Raw genomic sequence first — 17,624 nt, 5'->3', positions numbered from 1 at the left:
TGCCGTATGACCAACAAAGTCTATCCAAAGTTACGAAAAAAAATTTTTTAACTCTTAGCTAAAGGGAATAAATTAACCAAATATTTTTGCGTTAATACAACATAATGCGCAAAAATATGATGTAAATTAAATTTTTATATATAATCCGCAGGTAGCAGGACGACGTCTAAAGATGTTTTAACGACATCTATGACGTATTATTGACGTTACAGGCTTCATTAATACGTTATTAATATGTCATGTGTGACGTTATTCTGCTACCTGGGTAATGCATGTCCGAATTGTTTCATGACAAATTTATTTATAATGTGTGACGTTACTGATATACTATATAATGTGTTTGTACTTCTAAAGTTAATGCATTTCGACAAACATTACACAGATTTATTGAATTGTAGCTAATATTTATAGCGAATGTAACTTTCCATGTCGCGCTGAAACACGCATACGTATTATCAGTATATAATTTTAGAATAGATAATCCGTGTTAGTCACGCGACAAGCAACATGCATCGGCAGCCGGTTTGTTCACCTTGCACTAAACTCTCTCGCGATCAGTGGTGCTTCCTTGGAAAGAAAAAATTATGGATAGATGAAACGAAATCATTGAACGGATAAATGGATACACTATCAATCGCAGAGCTGACGGAAGATGAACGAGTCGGCCTTAAATTGTTAACAATTATATATCGATCCAGGAGACCGAATCTCTAATTTCATAGATCTCGCAGATCGCTGCTGCGCACATTTAGTCTCGATTTTACGATTCTTCTATATAAAACCTGTTCTTTACTATCATGCCGTGATTCTCCATACATTCATCACTTGATAAAAATAAAAATTTGCACAATGTCCATATATCGTTGAACAACGTCGTTCATTATTTCGTGAAAATGTCGAAATTTTTGACAAAAAGCAATTTACATACATAGTCAATATTTCGTATATGAAACAATTACAATCTAAATGAACGTTTAATTTTGATTGAAGAAATTATTTGGCATTTTAAACTTGTTTAATGTAAATCCGCTTTTTGTTGAAAATTTCTCATTTTTAGCTATGTTTCCAGAAAATACTGAGCAAATATTGTGCTGTACATTACTCGCGGGATGCTTCAAGATTCCAATGCTTCCTTTTTCATCCTACGGTCGCAGCCAGTCTCCCGTTTTAAATTGCACGGCTTTTTATACGGAGGACAGTAGTGCACGCCAGTGGGACAGGGATATTTCTTCTTCAACTTACACGGCTGTATCGAGGGCTGTCGCTTAGCGATCTTCTTCGTCTCGTAGAACGGGCACGGTCCAGGATGTACTTTGCACGGTGGTGGACAGGGACAAAGTACGACAGGTGCATACGGTGGCTTCGGCAATGGAGGCGGAGCACAAATTTGCTTCTTTCGCACGTTGATCTGTTTAATCTCTATGTGAGATTTATCATCCTTCTGGAAGTGTTCCGGCATCAGTGGACACGGTTTAGGCTTCGCGAACTTCGGCGGGGGGCACGTCACCTCCGCGTACTCCATCTTCGGTGGTGGAACAGTTCGGGGCAGCTCGCACTTGCCTATTGGCAGACAAGTCTTCCTACATGCAGGATCCACGACCTTCTTCTCCAGCTTCGGTTTTTGTCTCGCTTTCTCCTTGTTTCGCACCTGCGACTTATCACACTTGACCTTCTCTTGGCGATAAACGTCGCTCTTTTCCTTGCAACGTCGGCCACTCTCATCAGTCTTCTTCACCTCGGTCGGTTTGCAGATTTCTTCTATTTCCTTGCAAGTGGAAGGCTTGTTAGAATCTGATTTAGCAAATGGGAACAAAGAACTGTGAAATCCTCGCCAGTAAACCCTATGTAGGGAAATCGGATAACAGGGACCGCGATAAACGGACGTCTTATGCGTTTTGTTCCTTTGTGAATTTGAAAGTCTCTTGGCTGCTTCCTGGATGTTTCTGGAAACATCTTGCGAAAGTAAATGTGGGCAAGATGAGTAAAACGTAGAACATGATGAAGGATATTGTTTACAAGGTTCTGGAGATGGAAGTTTCTGTAATAGATATTGTAATAGATATTTCAGACGCTTTAAGTATTTAGAAGACGGTGCTAATGATTTTAAGCTTTCGGAATGTTTCAGAAATTGTGAACCCTTCTCATAACATTTCTTCGAAGATGATGACTTCTCAATGGGCTTTGGACATAAAGCGGAACGTAGCAAACTGACTGATGACTCGTGATGACCAGGTAGCGGCGGTAGAAAATATTTTTCAATCAATGAATACGATTTCAAGAATGATAGACGGGAAGGCGAAGATGACGCCGCCGAATAGCAGACTGACATTGCTGGTTTATTTGAAAGTGGCAGTTTACATTTCGTCATGAATGAACGCTTTAATTGTTTTCTTGATTGTTCGTGAGTCCAACCGAATGCTTTATGCTTTAAAAGGATGTTTTTAGGCTCGTTCTTGAAAAAACTAAAGTCTCTTGTACAAATCAATCCTGAGTTGAGCATATTTATCGAATAGAGTTTACAGTTCCATCGATTAAGCCCTAATCTTCCTGTTCCAAAGGTAGGTCCCAAATTATATCCAGTTCTCGAAATAGGACACTCCTCCGCTATTCCCACAGGAGCTCTCAGTAAACTGTTTAGGAAAGCTTCCATATGTTCGAACTTCTTAACAGTCTGCGGGATTTGAGAAAGAAGAGAGATGAAGAGAGATAAACATATATTTATATTTTTTCTAGAAATAACAGTAGTTCTCCATTTCCATCAGACAACATTTACCATAACCGCTGATACCTCCACGTACCTTCTGTCTCTTACCGACGCAATTCAGCATTTCTCTTCCTTGCACGGTTTCTTGGGTGGGCATTTTACGCAGAATGGCTTTCTTTTGGGCTTTGGCTTGGAGGGATAGCCCGGTGGTTCGGCGGGCTGACAGGGGCCCTTGGGTGGATCGCACGGATTCCTTTTCGGTTGACCAGGTGAGTCCTCGCCACAGTCCGGCTCACCTAGCCGCAATACTCTGCCACTAACTGCCTGCTGGTTTTTACGTATTAAATCGTGGAGAATTTTGCTGCGCTTCGTCGATAATCACGCGGTAGTCCCAATCAGCGCTCTTGGCCCACCTCCCTCCTTTCAAGAGTTTATCAAAACAAAAGCAAAGCGCTTGTATTCTTTTACAGGAGTAAGGAAAACAATGACTCAATGCGGATAAAATTCACAAATATAATTAGACAGAGCTATAATCTAGCTTAATACGCCGACTTATAGATCTTCTGAGTTATAAAACAGAATCGATTCGTTGACTCATTGTTCTCGTTTTCGTTGGCGATCTTTCTTTCCTTCTTTCCGTCCGTCGTAGCTTCAGTCTTTGGTGCATCGTGTTTGGATTGGAAAACTCGGCGTTTGAACTCCGATACTTTCTCGATCAGAGTTTGCAATTTTTCGACGGCGTCCTTGTTGGAAACTTTCTTTGACATCAGCATTGTTCGATCAGCATCCGTCAGTTCTTCAATGCTTGAAAAATACACATGCGTAATGTATCTCGTTAATGGACCTCCGTTGATGTATTTATTATTTTCAAACATCAACATTGTCGGTTCGAACTTTTCGTGCTCGTCCTCGAGACGCGATGGTTTTTTGCTAGGGGTTTTTTTGCCCAGTTGATAGTCTTCTGTACCGATCTCCTCTTCGTATTCTTCACCTTGAGGGAAGTAATCGTCATTGCCCTGTCTGTCGTGCGACAACTTTGATTCGTCAAACTCACGATCGCTACAGTGGCGAAGATTAGAGACAAAATGCTTGTGCAGAAAAAAAAAATCGGAACGATCCTTGTGATCAATTGCCAAATTAGAATCTTGATGGAGATTATTGACAGAATTGATTCCCATAAACTGTTGACGTGAATTGGTGACCGATAAGGAACCTTTGTTGGTTTGGATCTGATTGGATTCAATCGGTTTTCCACTTTCGGCTATTTCTACTGTAGATTTCATCGGTGAACTTGATCTCTCTCTTCTCTGCAGAGAGAGGACGACCAAAACGATCAGAAATAGAATTTATAATAATTCATTATTTATATTTGAATAAGATTTCCTTTTTCACGTATATGTATTGTAAGATTTTGAACAGCTTAAAAGTAGCCAATTCAAAGAAAAGAGGCAGAAGGGAGGTGGAGCCACAGCGATCATTTATTTAGATCATTTTTGCGATTTTTCGATATTTTTAATTTCTTTAACTTAATCGCGTGTAATTTTATCAAAAATAATATAAATAATATACTGAAATTATGCAAGATATCGATATAATTTTATAATTTATTTATCAAATAATAGTGCGAAGAAAACAAATAAATAAATTCGTTCAGAAAAATAAAACAATAAGTATTTTGAAACCTTACTTTGTCTATTCCAGAATCTTGAAGTCTGACAGTCAAATTTTCTTCTTTTGGTTGTAGCTGTAATGAAAAATTATGTGATGTCATATAATTGTTTAATTAAAGTATTTACACATAAAGTCATCTCCATAATTAAAAAGGTATAATTAAAAAATATACATTTGTACTGTGTAAAATAATATTTTTATTATTCACAGGATTTACAACAGAACATATTATATATTTCACAGACATACTATAGAAACAATATTTTTTCTGTTTATTAATCACATCGTAATTTAAATACATCAACAAATCCGAGAGATAAATAAGATTTCTTTCACAAATAATTCACTTTGAAATTAACATGGACTTTTGTGTTTAATATTTTGATAATATTTGCTGAAAAAAATTTTTAATCTGCTATGATGATTTCCTTACATAAAAAGAAATTGTTTCAAGAAACATTCTCACGTAAACACTGCATAGGTGGAATATTTTCAAGAGCCTTTTCTTTTTGCGTCGCCTTCAGAACACTCTGGCACCTTTTTTACAGGTGGACACTTTTTTTTCTCACATGGTTCAACTTTCTTAGTCTCTGAACAATCAGGCTTCTTAATTTCTTCTTTCCTCTTTATTTCTTCTTTCTTAATTTCGTCTTTCTTCTTGATCGCTTCTTTCTTGTCTGCCCTACATGGATCTGGGTCATGCAGTTTATAAAAAGTTTGTTCTTGCTTCACGGGACGTTGTCCACGGCCAGGATCTTCTCCTGTTCTAGAAATATCATCTTTTTTCCGTTTACACGGATCTTCTTGGACCTCCACCTTTCGCTCGCGAGTTTTACGGCAATCGCGGACACTCTTTTTATCGCAAGAACTCTTTCTTCCTTTGCAAATATCTACGTCTTGTCTCTTGGGTGCTTGTTTTCTTTTCTCGGAGCAATCAATCCTCTTTCTTTTCTCACATATCTTTTCTCTTTCCTGATATTTCCCTTTCGTCGTTTTACATCTCTCTCTTTTCTTACAAATATCATTCTCGTCTCTGTTCTTTCTTAGAGATTTTTTCCGCTGCATGCAAAATTCCTGTATCTTTTTCCGAATGCTGTCCTTCGGTCTATCATCTTCGCAATCTTTCGATGCAGAGAGAATGACGCTGTTGGAAATTATGTCGGAGAACGGAATCACTTGGTTCACCGCAAAAATATTTTCCGAACAATACGAATCCGATGCGATTGTCGAATGTAATCGGATTTTGGCGTGCAGGTCTGGGAGTATGGATTTGATTTTGGAACATGTTCGCTTAATCCAATTTTCCTGTTCAACGACACTTAACGTATCGTCCGTCATTGTTCCGCTGTCGCGATTGAATGAAATTGCTTCGCGATTATTTTCACGCTTATGATTTATGAAATTTAATGAAGACGAAGGAAATTTAATACAACTGTAGATCTTGCGTAACAATCTCAGTTTATTGTTCGATAGCGCTTCCGGTATCATCCAATCGGTCAATTTCTCTACTGCTCTGCAACGTGCTTCTATATTTGAAGGTACGCCGGCATTTCTAAATTTCTTCATCAATCTTCTCGCCGGCTTTTCACCATGATTTAACAAAGACATCGATAACAATTGAAGATTATTTTCTTTCGCAATGAGCGCACCGCAGGATGAATATGTGATTTTTCTCGCTGTCTTAATCGATCGATGCTTCTTCGAGATTTTCACTTTTGGAATGCCGTTTAGGTAGTGCTCCTGAAACGACGGATACATCAAGTCGGAGAAGCACTTGCGAATTGCGACGGTGGCGTAACCTCTTTGCCAGGTTTTTACGTTGCTGGAATCCTTCTCACCCAAGACTCTGGCGCGAGGACGCATCCTGCCGCACGCATTGCCCGCCTGAGGACAGACGGAGAGACGATTTCAAGATCAGTTCTCCTCTAGGCTCTTTCAGATTTATATATTGCCGCTGGTCTTCAGCATTGATTAACTTTTTATTCGTAGTTTAGCTAATTTTATATCCCAGTTTATATTTCGTTTTTGTAAATATAAAATCTGAGTGTCGCCTCATATATCTTCAGTGTATGCTTCTTCAAGCTTCTAACGCCAGATTTCGGAACTTTACAATTATTTTAATATCTGCGGTACGTATCACGGTTGTTCATTTCATTTAAGCAATAATTTAAACAATTGCAAATGCCCAAAAAATCTTGTTAAATCCCACATAGCATGCATATCAAAAAGACGTCCAGAAGATATCCCGAAGATATATTTAGGAGATAGGATATCTTCGGGATATCTTCTGAACGTCTTTTTGATATGCATGCTATGTGGGATAAAATGTTTTGCAAGCATTTGAGATGACAAATACATATAAAACTATATTTTCTTCAATAACATATAGAAATGTTCTGAAAATAGGAAATTGATACCGGCCGTAGATCTCACGAACACAAACGTGTGGATTCAACAATTTTTATTGTTCTACGCCAATAGAGTGACAGATTCATGTTATGATAATTATTAAAATATATGCTTTGAAATCTCTCGAGACAACAAAATATATTCTTCAAAATCAAGATATCAAAATATTAAATATGAAAACCAGTCTCTCTACTATCTACAGGTAGGTAAATTAAATAGAGATAGAGATAAAAGATTAGAGAGAGAGAGAGAGAATCTATAGTTCTCTAAAGGGTTTATTATTTTCACAAACATAACTTAATGTTTAATCTAAGCTTAATAATAATATGAACTTTTAGTTAATAATTGAATCCGGGATTTAAAGATGTAATAAATAATTCTAAATAGCACGACAAACACTGATCTAGCTTCTCTTCCAATTTAATAATTTTTATCTTATATTTGCACGTTTTAAAAAATAATTTTATTTTATTTTGATAAATTATTCCACAAAAAAGATATTTGTTTTTTTTTCTAAATAAATTTTTATGAAGCTGCTTGTATTGAGCATATGTGCAATTATGTATTCAATATATTATAAATTTGTCTCTACGACAACTCAGGTAGCAGACGTCAAATGGCATAATAATAACATCTTAATGACGTTTTTAAAGTCAACAATATGTCATTAAGGCTGCGGTCCATTTGATGCTACAAATGCTTCGAAGCATTCTTCTTCTCCTTTCTTTCAATGAAGAAAGAAAAAGAAAAAGAACGCTTCGAAGCACTTGTAACATCAAATGGACCGCAGCCTAAGATGTGTTTAGGTATCATCCTGCTACCTGGGAACTTATCACATAGTTATGATTAATGTAATGTTTATGTAGAAATAACCCTAAGTTCTATTTTAATTCTACTCCTTAAAGTGGATAATTCTCTCAAGTAATTTTGTGTATAAAGAAGTGTATAATTTTATCTTTAATGACAATTATAGTGCGAAACACACGGAATTGAAATAATTTCTTAATAATAAATTTTAAGCCATAAGTATTACAAAAAATTTATTTTTCCCTTACCTTTGGCATTATTTCCTCGATGGGTATCAATGGGTTATTAAATGTTGCAGCTCCTTCAGCTATTGGTAAACGATAAAGAGCTTCCACAAGTTTCTCTATCTGACTCTACGTAAAAAACGATTGGTTTATTATACAATTTTTTTTAGATTTAATATATTATTCTATTTTGCATTTAAATACGCAACAATTTTACTTAAGAGAGATTCAAACTTAATTATATATTTCAAACGAAAGATAATCATAATTCTAAATAATAAAAGTAATAAGGATATCTAAATAAAAATAATTCTAAAAAAGGACGACAAATTCGTTAGCTCATATTCAAAATTATAAAAAATACTTCAATAATTTCATAAAATCTAATTTATTGCTTAATAATATATTAGCAAAACGAAATGTTTACATATAGTTAATAAAAAATTTACGATTAATAGAATATAATTAACAGACTTTGATACTCTCTGATATATTCAAATGGAAATCAATAATAAATAAGTTTATATTTTACCCTTCCGTTATTTTCTTGATGATTATTATTGTCTATTTGCCTCGCCCTAATCACTGCATTTGAACGACTGCCTTCGCCCGAACAGGATTTCTTCGCCATTGTTAGCGTTTCTGATGGCTATTTTATTGATATTTATTTATGATAATAACTTACGTCAATTTAAATATTATACTAAATTTTTTAACCAAATTGTCAATAATGAGTGACTTACGATAGGTTTAAATGGCTCAGCATGGAAATTGTAATTCGGTAAAGGTCTATTGACAGCTGCAACATCATATAACGCAAGGGCATTCAGTTTCGCGCTATTTTTTAATAACTGGGATAGAGTTTGACTGATTTCTCCGGCGCCACCAATCAGAGCAATCTAGGTGGTCATTTTTAATTAATACATCGACATATTAATAAGAAGAACATGAGACGACATAATGTATGAAAATGTGTAATGGACCGAGTAGAAGCGTACAAGATGAAATTACCAAATGAAAATCTTTCGATATGTTGGAAGTCAATTAAATCATACCTTGAAACTTTTTTTACCAATATGAATCCGGCATGACCCAAGGGACTTCACGACTGATTTTGCGGCTCGGGAAAACATGGTAAAGTATACCAAACTAACTTAAAAATTTTTTAACGTCTTCCTCGGACGTCCGACATGTCTAAAATGATTGAACACACGGCGTTTGTTACAAAATAAGCATCGACTCTTTCAATTTCAATTGTTCGAATACATATGGCAAAAATTAAGATGTCACGCGATTTTACATTCGAAATGTTTTATGCGAATATATGTATGAATAAATAACTAAAAAAATACTTGAATCAACTTAAATTAACAAAGTAATATTTTAATCAAAATTGCAATAATGTAGAAATATCTTTTTCAAGATTGAAATTTTCATTTCGACTTTAGAATATTAAATTAAATTAAATTGATTTATAACAAAGTCTTCATCAATAAAAATTAGAATAGATATTAGGTATAAATTAAGTTTAATTAGATTTATGTAAAATTTAATTAAATAACCATATTTTAAACATGATACAAACAGAAATTTTAATATATAGATATATTTTTTCAATTTTTTGTATGTAATATGCGGATTATTAATAAGATCCACGTAATTAATGTTGCATTCGTATTCTACACTGCATGATGCAGTCATCTAGTATTGCAGCAAGAAAGCAGAAAATTGATCAAATCAGCGGTAATCCCTGGAGGCCATCAAAACCTGTTTCTGTTACCGGTTACTGCTCTACTAGTCCACTGAAATACCGACAACTGTGCATAAGGTAGCTCACTTATATATCGTAGAATGATATATCGCAATATATCATCAAATTATTTCATCTCTAACTACGACCTAAAATGCAACTTACCTTCTTATCATTCTCAGTAGGAAATAGGAAATTATTGATTAATAAATAATTAATAAATAATAAGATACTCTTTAGATGTATACTCTTTCAGATGAATGAAGACGCATTCGTATTTTGATTCAAGAGAGGAAAAGAGAAATATAGCATATAGATATATAAAACCAAATATATACATATACTAATTGTAAGTTATTAACAAAGACTTCGTAGAGTGGAGCATTTTCACGAAGAGAAATGAATAAATTTCAGGAAAGGATGTAAATGAATAGCTTTCTTTAATTTTAATTACTTAATTTGCTCAAATTTTCATACAAAATAGTATTCCATAAATCAGGTAGAAGAAATTTTAGAGAAGGAAAAATGTGAATGAATATATTTCTTTAATCTAACTATTTAACTTACTTATAATTTTATAGAATGTAGTATGCTATAAAATAGGCAGAAGAATCTTTAGAGATTAATAATAGAGAATAATACAAGTAAATAGCTTTCTTTAATTTTAATTTATTTATTTACTTACATTTTTATACATTTTTATATTTTTTCCACAAAACAGTGAGATAATTACGATGTTTAATAATTAAGACACACATTTAATTTCATTCCAATACGCACATACATTTTATTAATAATGTACAAAACAAGATTCAATCCCATATACATTTATTAAGTTAAAAAATAAAGTAACATATCGCGCCACATGTATTTCCTAGTTAGTAACCGTCGTCTGACCACGTGATGTTGTAGGTAGGATACTTTTTCTTCAATAACTCGACCGATATTTGATGATCAGCTTTGCCAAAACCCTGCGAACCGAATTAATAATCGATAATAATTAATCGCATATCACATCCTCGTAAAATCAATGTAAAATATTGTCGTGTCATTCGTGACCTTTACGTGACAAAGTTTAGGCCATTTCAGTAGGCTCAGTTAACATATTCGCTATAGCATAACGAACTACCCGGCAGCAATTATTACGAGAATATATAGACCTCGCGTTAATTTCAGTTTTACATAAAGTATATGCTTGACATCTCCACAACTGTCGCGTTGGCTGCAGCAACGCGCAAAAAGAAAAGTAAGGAAAAGAAAATAAAGAAAGCGGAAATTAAGCTTCCGGATATACTTTTTTAGATAAAATTTTAGACAGAAAAACTGAAATGTATGTCATTTTGAAGGAAGTAAATGCAAATGGCAGTAAAAAAAGATCTTTAGATGAGCAAAAATAATTTCTGAGTTCAAAAGAATAGCAATATAAATGCACTAAATAGCGAAAATAAATAAATCAATAGATTTGCTTATGATAATTATATGATACTTGCATTTATATTAATATTAATATTGAATCATGTTGAAATGTCACGTGTACCTATATGTAACGCTTGCATGGCAAAAATCACGATTGCATGAAATATTTTACAGTTTCTAACCGGAAAGAACATCGCGATTGTTATAGGTATTGGTAAAATATTTCAAAAATTTTCAATTTTTCTGGATATAATATCAATGCTCTTTTCGCAGAAATTTTACGATATTGCTAATGCAATATCCCGCGTTCCTGCGGGATTGGGAATAATCTTCAAAATGTCGGAAGCCAAATAAAATACACGGCCGTTGCTCGTAGCTGTGACTGGCGGTGCGAAAACAGAGCACCCAGGGTGATGTTTAAATTACTCTGCCCCGTGCGTCGTCGGATTTAAAAAGGGCGGCTCTCTCTTGATTAAAACTACAGCAACAGCAACCGTTCGCTTTTCTATCCGAACGATTCTTAGCTTCTTCAATATATTCGATTCAAATCTCTTCCTTAAATCTCGCGTTTAAAAAAATATTCTCTTGTTAATCTTGCTCGACTCTCGTAATATGAATTATTCATCTCCCAAGATGGATTGCGAATTTCAATTTAAATTTTTGAATAAACGATCTGGGATGCTTCCGCCACTTTAAAATATATATCAATTCGTTCATTTCTTATAACGATATCCATACGACTACTAAGATACGAGTATTCGTGTTTCCTCTGGCATAGGTTGAGTGCAACATCGTGTTTGGGGCGTTTATATTTCACGAAACGCGCGGCATTGCGATATTTATCGTACTTCTCTTATACAACTTAAGTTTATTTACTGAAGATAACGGTAACTTGATACCGTCTTGACTTCCACAAATTGCCACTTGCCACCAAATCGAAATTATACAACTCTTTGTAAACTTTATACAATAATAAGCTCGATATAGTATTAAAATTTACATTGAGCACGGTAACTAGTAGCTCTGACGTCAAGAATTTTATTAAAGAATGATAGCATTAAAGCAGTTCTGTTTTAAATAAAATAAACTGTATCTCTTTTCTCGAATAAATAAAGCAAAATATATTAAATATTCTGGAAATAAAATTCCATTCAATACAAGATATTTATACGATACGATAATTGTCGATATGGTAATATAGTTCTTATAAAATTTATATGAGAGGAAGAATAGAAAATGAGGAAAATATTGCTGCAAATAAGAATGTAAAAGAATTCGTAAATATAAAAAACGTAATGTGTTTAATCTAGTGCGCCGCGCCTAACACATAGTAAAATTAAATGACATCGTATAAAAATAAAAATTTATGGTACCGCCCATAGTTTTTGCAACACGCCCGTAATAATTGGCTTATATACTATTTACGCGAAATATTATCGTAAATGGCGTAATATGGCCCGATAAAATCCAGCGACGTTACGGAAGTCGACAAACATTTCCGAGTTTACGTAAATGCAATTGCAATTTTACGCTTGGAGGTCGATCGACCAGCTTCAAGGTTTACAGCATTTTATACGCTTCAAGTATTCGCGGATGGCACGAGATAGCGAAATTTTTATACCTTTTATTATTGAATGCAAAATACCTAATTTATTGCCGATTTACTGATTATGGAAATAAAAAAGCAAAACACCTTTTTGTGTGTGGGAATGTCCTGAGTGAAATTTAAAGAACGGTATGGACGTCAACGGCTCATTTGAATTCTTTTCAACTATCATGTTATTTGCACATTTGTAGTAACGTAATAATGAGAGATACGGAGTAAAGACTACTCCGCTGAAAGAAACTCTTGTTTTACACATACAATTCTAGTAGCTGATAAAACACGCCTAACTTTCTATTCGATTGTGTTTGCGTGAGAAAGGCACGAATTCTCTCGGACCGACAAATTTAATCTGCTAAAGTTCGACATATGATGCCGCGTGGGCGTGAAGCTCGTGACGAGCAACAGAGTGCAGGGGTGAAAATGTTCATGCGCCGTTAATCATAGGTATTGCGACGCGTATTTCTCCGCCCGTGTTTAAAGCATTGCCTGATGGTCACACGGTAATATCACGGCACACTTTGGACATTCACATGTCGACTAATTGTCAATTTTACTTCGATAGATGCAAATGTAATTGCGACTAACAAGGACGTCGGACAATAAATGGAATATTCATGCAGCGCGCAACATCTGGCAATGAATAATAGTATAAAAAGTTAATTGGAAAATATAGAAATATACAGGATTACTATCGGGAAACTAAACAAACTGTTATTTTGTCATGAATGGACAGAATGAAATAGATTGAACACTAGCTGTATTATAGGAGAAACCCGTTATTTTTATTAGCATCTGGTGTAAGAGGAACACGTGTGAAAAATAAAATATTTTTACGACAGTCAAATCAGGAAAAATTGATTGAATAATAAATATCTCAATAAATTCCGGAACTTACTTGCGAATATCCATAAACTTTGATGGTTTTCTCGTCGGGATCGTGCTCAATTCTTCCACCGCCCACGCAATTCGCTTGAAGACCAGCGTGTTTTTTTATTTGTTCGTCTACCTGATCGAATATGTCAGCTGAAACATAAATAAAATAACGTGCGTGATAATTTCGTATAACTTTAAGACTTGCGAACTAATCAGTTGAATTGCATTACGAGGTGAAGTGCGTAAGTAACTTGTAGCATTAACATGTACTGGATAGTGATCATGTAACTTTTCCCTAATAGGGCAGAAATAATGTGAAAAGTGAAAATTTTCGCCATTAACTTGAATGGTGAAACTTTTCACTTTTCACGTTTCCGCTTTAGGGGAAAAGATACATGATCAATCCCCTGGCCCTGGACTAGTTTTCTTGCATTCGCGGTTAACTCGCGGTAACTAAGTTTGTATATATATATTGTTCCTTAAAAATACTTAATGTATATTTTCTTAAGTGATGCTTGCATAAGCTCAACAGAAAGATGCTTTTATCAATGATGTACTCTTCTGACTCGAATATAAGCGACAAAACTGTTAAAGGGAAAATTTAATTGACAAACAGTGAATCGCGCGAGAAATAAACAGAATCGCAATCGTCCCTTACATCAGTATTGCTATTTCCCGTTTCGAAGAGAAAACGACAGCCATGATTTCCGCTTTCTCTATCGCTTTCCGCTCTTTCAAAGGTCGCGGAGAATTGTGCCGGATTACAACGTACCGGTCGCAACGGGAGCGAACGCTAATCGCGACTCCCGACCCCTTCGGAGGGTACGTATACGTTCGACATTATCGCAAATTGCACGTCCCTCGGCAAATAATGTACGAAATGCGCTTCTCGTCTGAAACGCGATACGGATCCGCGACGAAAATCCACACGCGCGTATTGGTAAGTATCGAACGATCAATCAGACGCCATTGTGCGCCATCCGTGTGTCCCGATACGGAAATGTTGAAAAGAAAGACTTAGTAGCGACTTGCGGAAAAATTGGGAAAAGCAACGTGCTTGTCCATGCGTATGAGCCCATGTGTATTTAAGAAACGTTCTTTGAAACGCATCATGCTATAACGCTTTACACGCATTGTAACGCGATAAAGTGCATCCCACATGTGCGAGGTGAGATAGACGATAAAAAAAGAGGATTTTTTCCCCTATAAAACCAAAACGGAGCGCGAAATGCATCATGCAAAATGCATAAAAACCTGTTCACCGTGGCACGACAGCGCAGCAAAAATTCCTATTAGATTTATCGACGCGTGCTACCTCACGCGTATCTCAAGATCTTCTATAAGTCACTCGCTTTGCAAACACGAAATTTTTGCTATTTTCCAATTTTATTTTAAATGTTATCAATATAACGTAAATTTATATTAAATAATTTTCTATTATATTAATTACTTAATACAATTTTGTATTAAATATAACATAATATCAAAAGTGACCTTTAGAAATAATGTAAAATTTATGTAACGTATTTAATATAAAATATATATTTATTATATAAATAAAAATAAATTTTACATTATTTCTAAAGGTCACTTTTGATATTATGTTATATTTAATACAAAATTATATTAAGTAATTAAATTTTATATATATATTATATATTATATATATATATAGAGAGAGATATATTATATATATATATATATATATATAGAGAGAGAGAGAGAGAGAGAGAAAGATAATTTTATATCAAATATAAAAGTTTTATGCCATTTCTAAGTGTCACCTCGACACAGAACACGCCAGCTTCGAAAAATCTGATCATACATATTGTGGAGGACATAGGTAACGAAGCCGAGAATCATTTTTCACCTTCCATGAAAAATGATCCATGAAAAAACGAAAATATGCAAAATAGCTTAAGAGCTGAGAGGGTTCGAGAAATTGGAAACTTTTTAGAAATGACTCGAACTTTTCATCTTTTTTTTTTCTTTTTAGAGAGCTTGACTCTGTCAAGGATAATACTAATTCAAGTTCAATATTATATATTGCTCGATCTTGCTCTAAATTGCACAGTATCTAACAAGATTACAATACGCGTAACTTCTCACATTTTCTTCGTTCTTCGTTTTTCCACGAACATTCCTTTTCTCTTATTCGTTTTATTTCTTTGGTAAATAGGGTGTCTTCGCGTTTCCTCGTTATTCGAATAAGCATGTTCGTAACGAGCAACGCACCTTATACTGATTGGATCACGTTGCTGCCTGCCTTGAGACAAACAGTATTCCAGATAAGACATTCTATACAAAATCCATAAAAAAAATCTCTCGTTTCCATGAAAAAAACTCTCAACTTTCAAGCCGAAGGAATTATGATAAATGGGAATAAAGAATATATGATCCGTAAAATCCCCTCATTTCTTCAACATAACAACTGACAAAATAAAATTAATGATATACTTGAAAAAGCGCACAACTTTCTTATTGTTCAATATAGCAATATTTACAATAGGAGAATTATATCTAAATATCTTTATTCTAACTGTCAATTATATAATAGCATAATTTTCATAATTATCATATAATTATTAAACAATTACACCAATTAAATTATTTAAAATTTTGATCAAGTTCGTTTTCTGAATAAATAAATTATTCGTTGAGATCTGTATTTGTTAAACTGAAGTCTAATGAATAATAATATTAAAAAAAAACACACGTGGGTGAATTACAACAATATAATCTTCTATTGTTAAATATTCATAAAGGTAAATCATTGGCGGGTCTCCACAACGTGGTCTCTGCGGTGACAAAGGCAGCGAGGATCGTGTACGTTCTGAATTAAAAAAAGAGGGACAAGAAGATCGTTGACGAGGGAGAATCGGAACAGGCAGTTTTATCCCCGTCTCAGTGTTCATGAGCCTTTAACTTCCATGGGAAAGCGCATATATCTTGTCCTTCCGGGTCTATGTGTTGCCCATTAAGTCCTCTCTATCTCCCTATTCAGAAAACAAGGACTGAGGACGAAAAGTGAAGGTAAAGGGGTGTAGGATACGCAGGGGAGTTCGCTCGGAGCGTAAAGGCAACGAGAAATAATAGGAGAAATGGTCGGAGACCAACGTGCCGAAATCAGCACAAATGGAGAAAGATCTTTGAACGTAGACGGAAGGTACACTGAGAGAACAGTATATTAATAGTTAATATACATGCTTTGTCGTTAATGTAAGAATTTTTTATATCCGTCCCTAATAAATATTTCTTCATAATTAATATATGCTATATTGCGTATCATTGAATATAACTACATTTATCAGTATAAAAATAATATTACTGCATACCGCAGTCCGTGCTTTATTAATAATAAAGATTATTAGTAATAATATAACATTGACTTTCTTTGTCATAAATAAATGTATGTTTGCGTAAAATATTTTATCTATTTCGACAAATGAAATAATTTATTTGAGATTATTGATTATACTTATATTAATAATTAATATAAATTTGTTAATTACAAAGACATTACATTTAATATACATACAATTTCATATAAATTGATGGTATTTTTACTATACAGTTACGTATATTATTATTAAATATTACGAATTTACATTGACATTTGTATATTTCTGACAAAGATATCAAGTCTAAACTCATGATATATTAATAATTAAAAAAGTATTTCTTTCAGTGTACTGCTTTACAATTTAGATAGATCGCCAAACTGATTCTTGTGCTAAGAAAAGTGCATCATCGATTGCTTCGTCCGATAAAACTACCGAAATAGAGACGTGCCATCACTGGATCTGAATTATTACTTGTATATCTAAAAAAACGTTATTTATCTCTATATAAATGTTATGGAACCAACGAGTCTAGTGACAAAGATCGACAGAGAAGTACATCGGTAATAAGCAGGATGGTCGTTGTTTAACTAACATTTCGAAAAACGATGTCTAAGAATAACGATTTATTCCATAGAAGTCTCACTATAAACGTTTAATAAATTTAATAAATTAATTTAAAAAATATAATGTATGCACTTTATATAAAATATTTTTTATCTGACACACAATAAATAATTAAACAAAAACTCAATATATTTACTCGTAAAGTCATATGAAACGCAAAGCAAAATATAATATCCTTCTCAATTTACGCAAATCT

General features: G+C 34.1%; 1 protein-coding gene across 1 annotated transcript; it reads right to left on the bottom strand.

The window, feature by feature from the left end:
- Positions 1-2,821: 2,821 nt before the first annotated feature.
- Positions 2,822-15,757, bottom strand: LOC112462604. Its single transcript, XM_025028485.1, is given in 11 exon segments — positions 2,822-3,124; positions 3,322-4,009; positions 4,387-4,448; positions 4,913-6,259; positions 7,840-7,944; positions 8,348-8,464; positions 8,559-8,714; positions 8,871-8,968; positions 10,446-10,536; positions 13,483-13,610; positions 15,703-15,757. Coding segments are annotated over 11 exon segments (3,150 nt in total).
- Positions 15,758-17,624: the final 1,867 nt, after the last annotated feature.

Source organism: Temnothorax curvispinosus, unplaced genomic scaffold (assembly GCF_003070985.1).
Source record: "Temnothorax curvispinosus isolate PA1 unplaced genomic scaffold, ASM307098v1 QBEX01012569.1, whole genome shotgun sequence".
NCBI classification, from domain to species: Eukaryota; Metazoa; Arthropoda; class Insecta; order Hymenoptera; family Formicidae; genus Temnothorax; species Temnothorax curvispinosus.
Note: the sequence above shows the minus strand (reverse complement) of the source record. Positions and strands in the feature narration are given on the sequence as shown.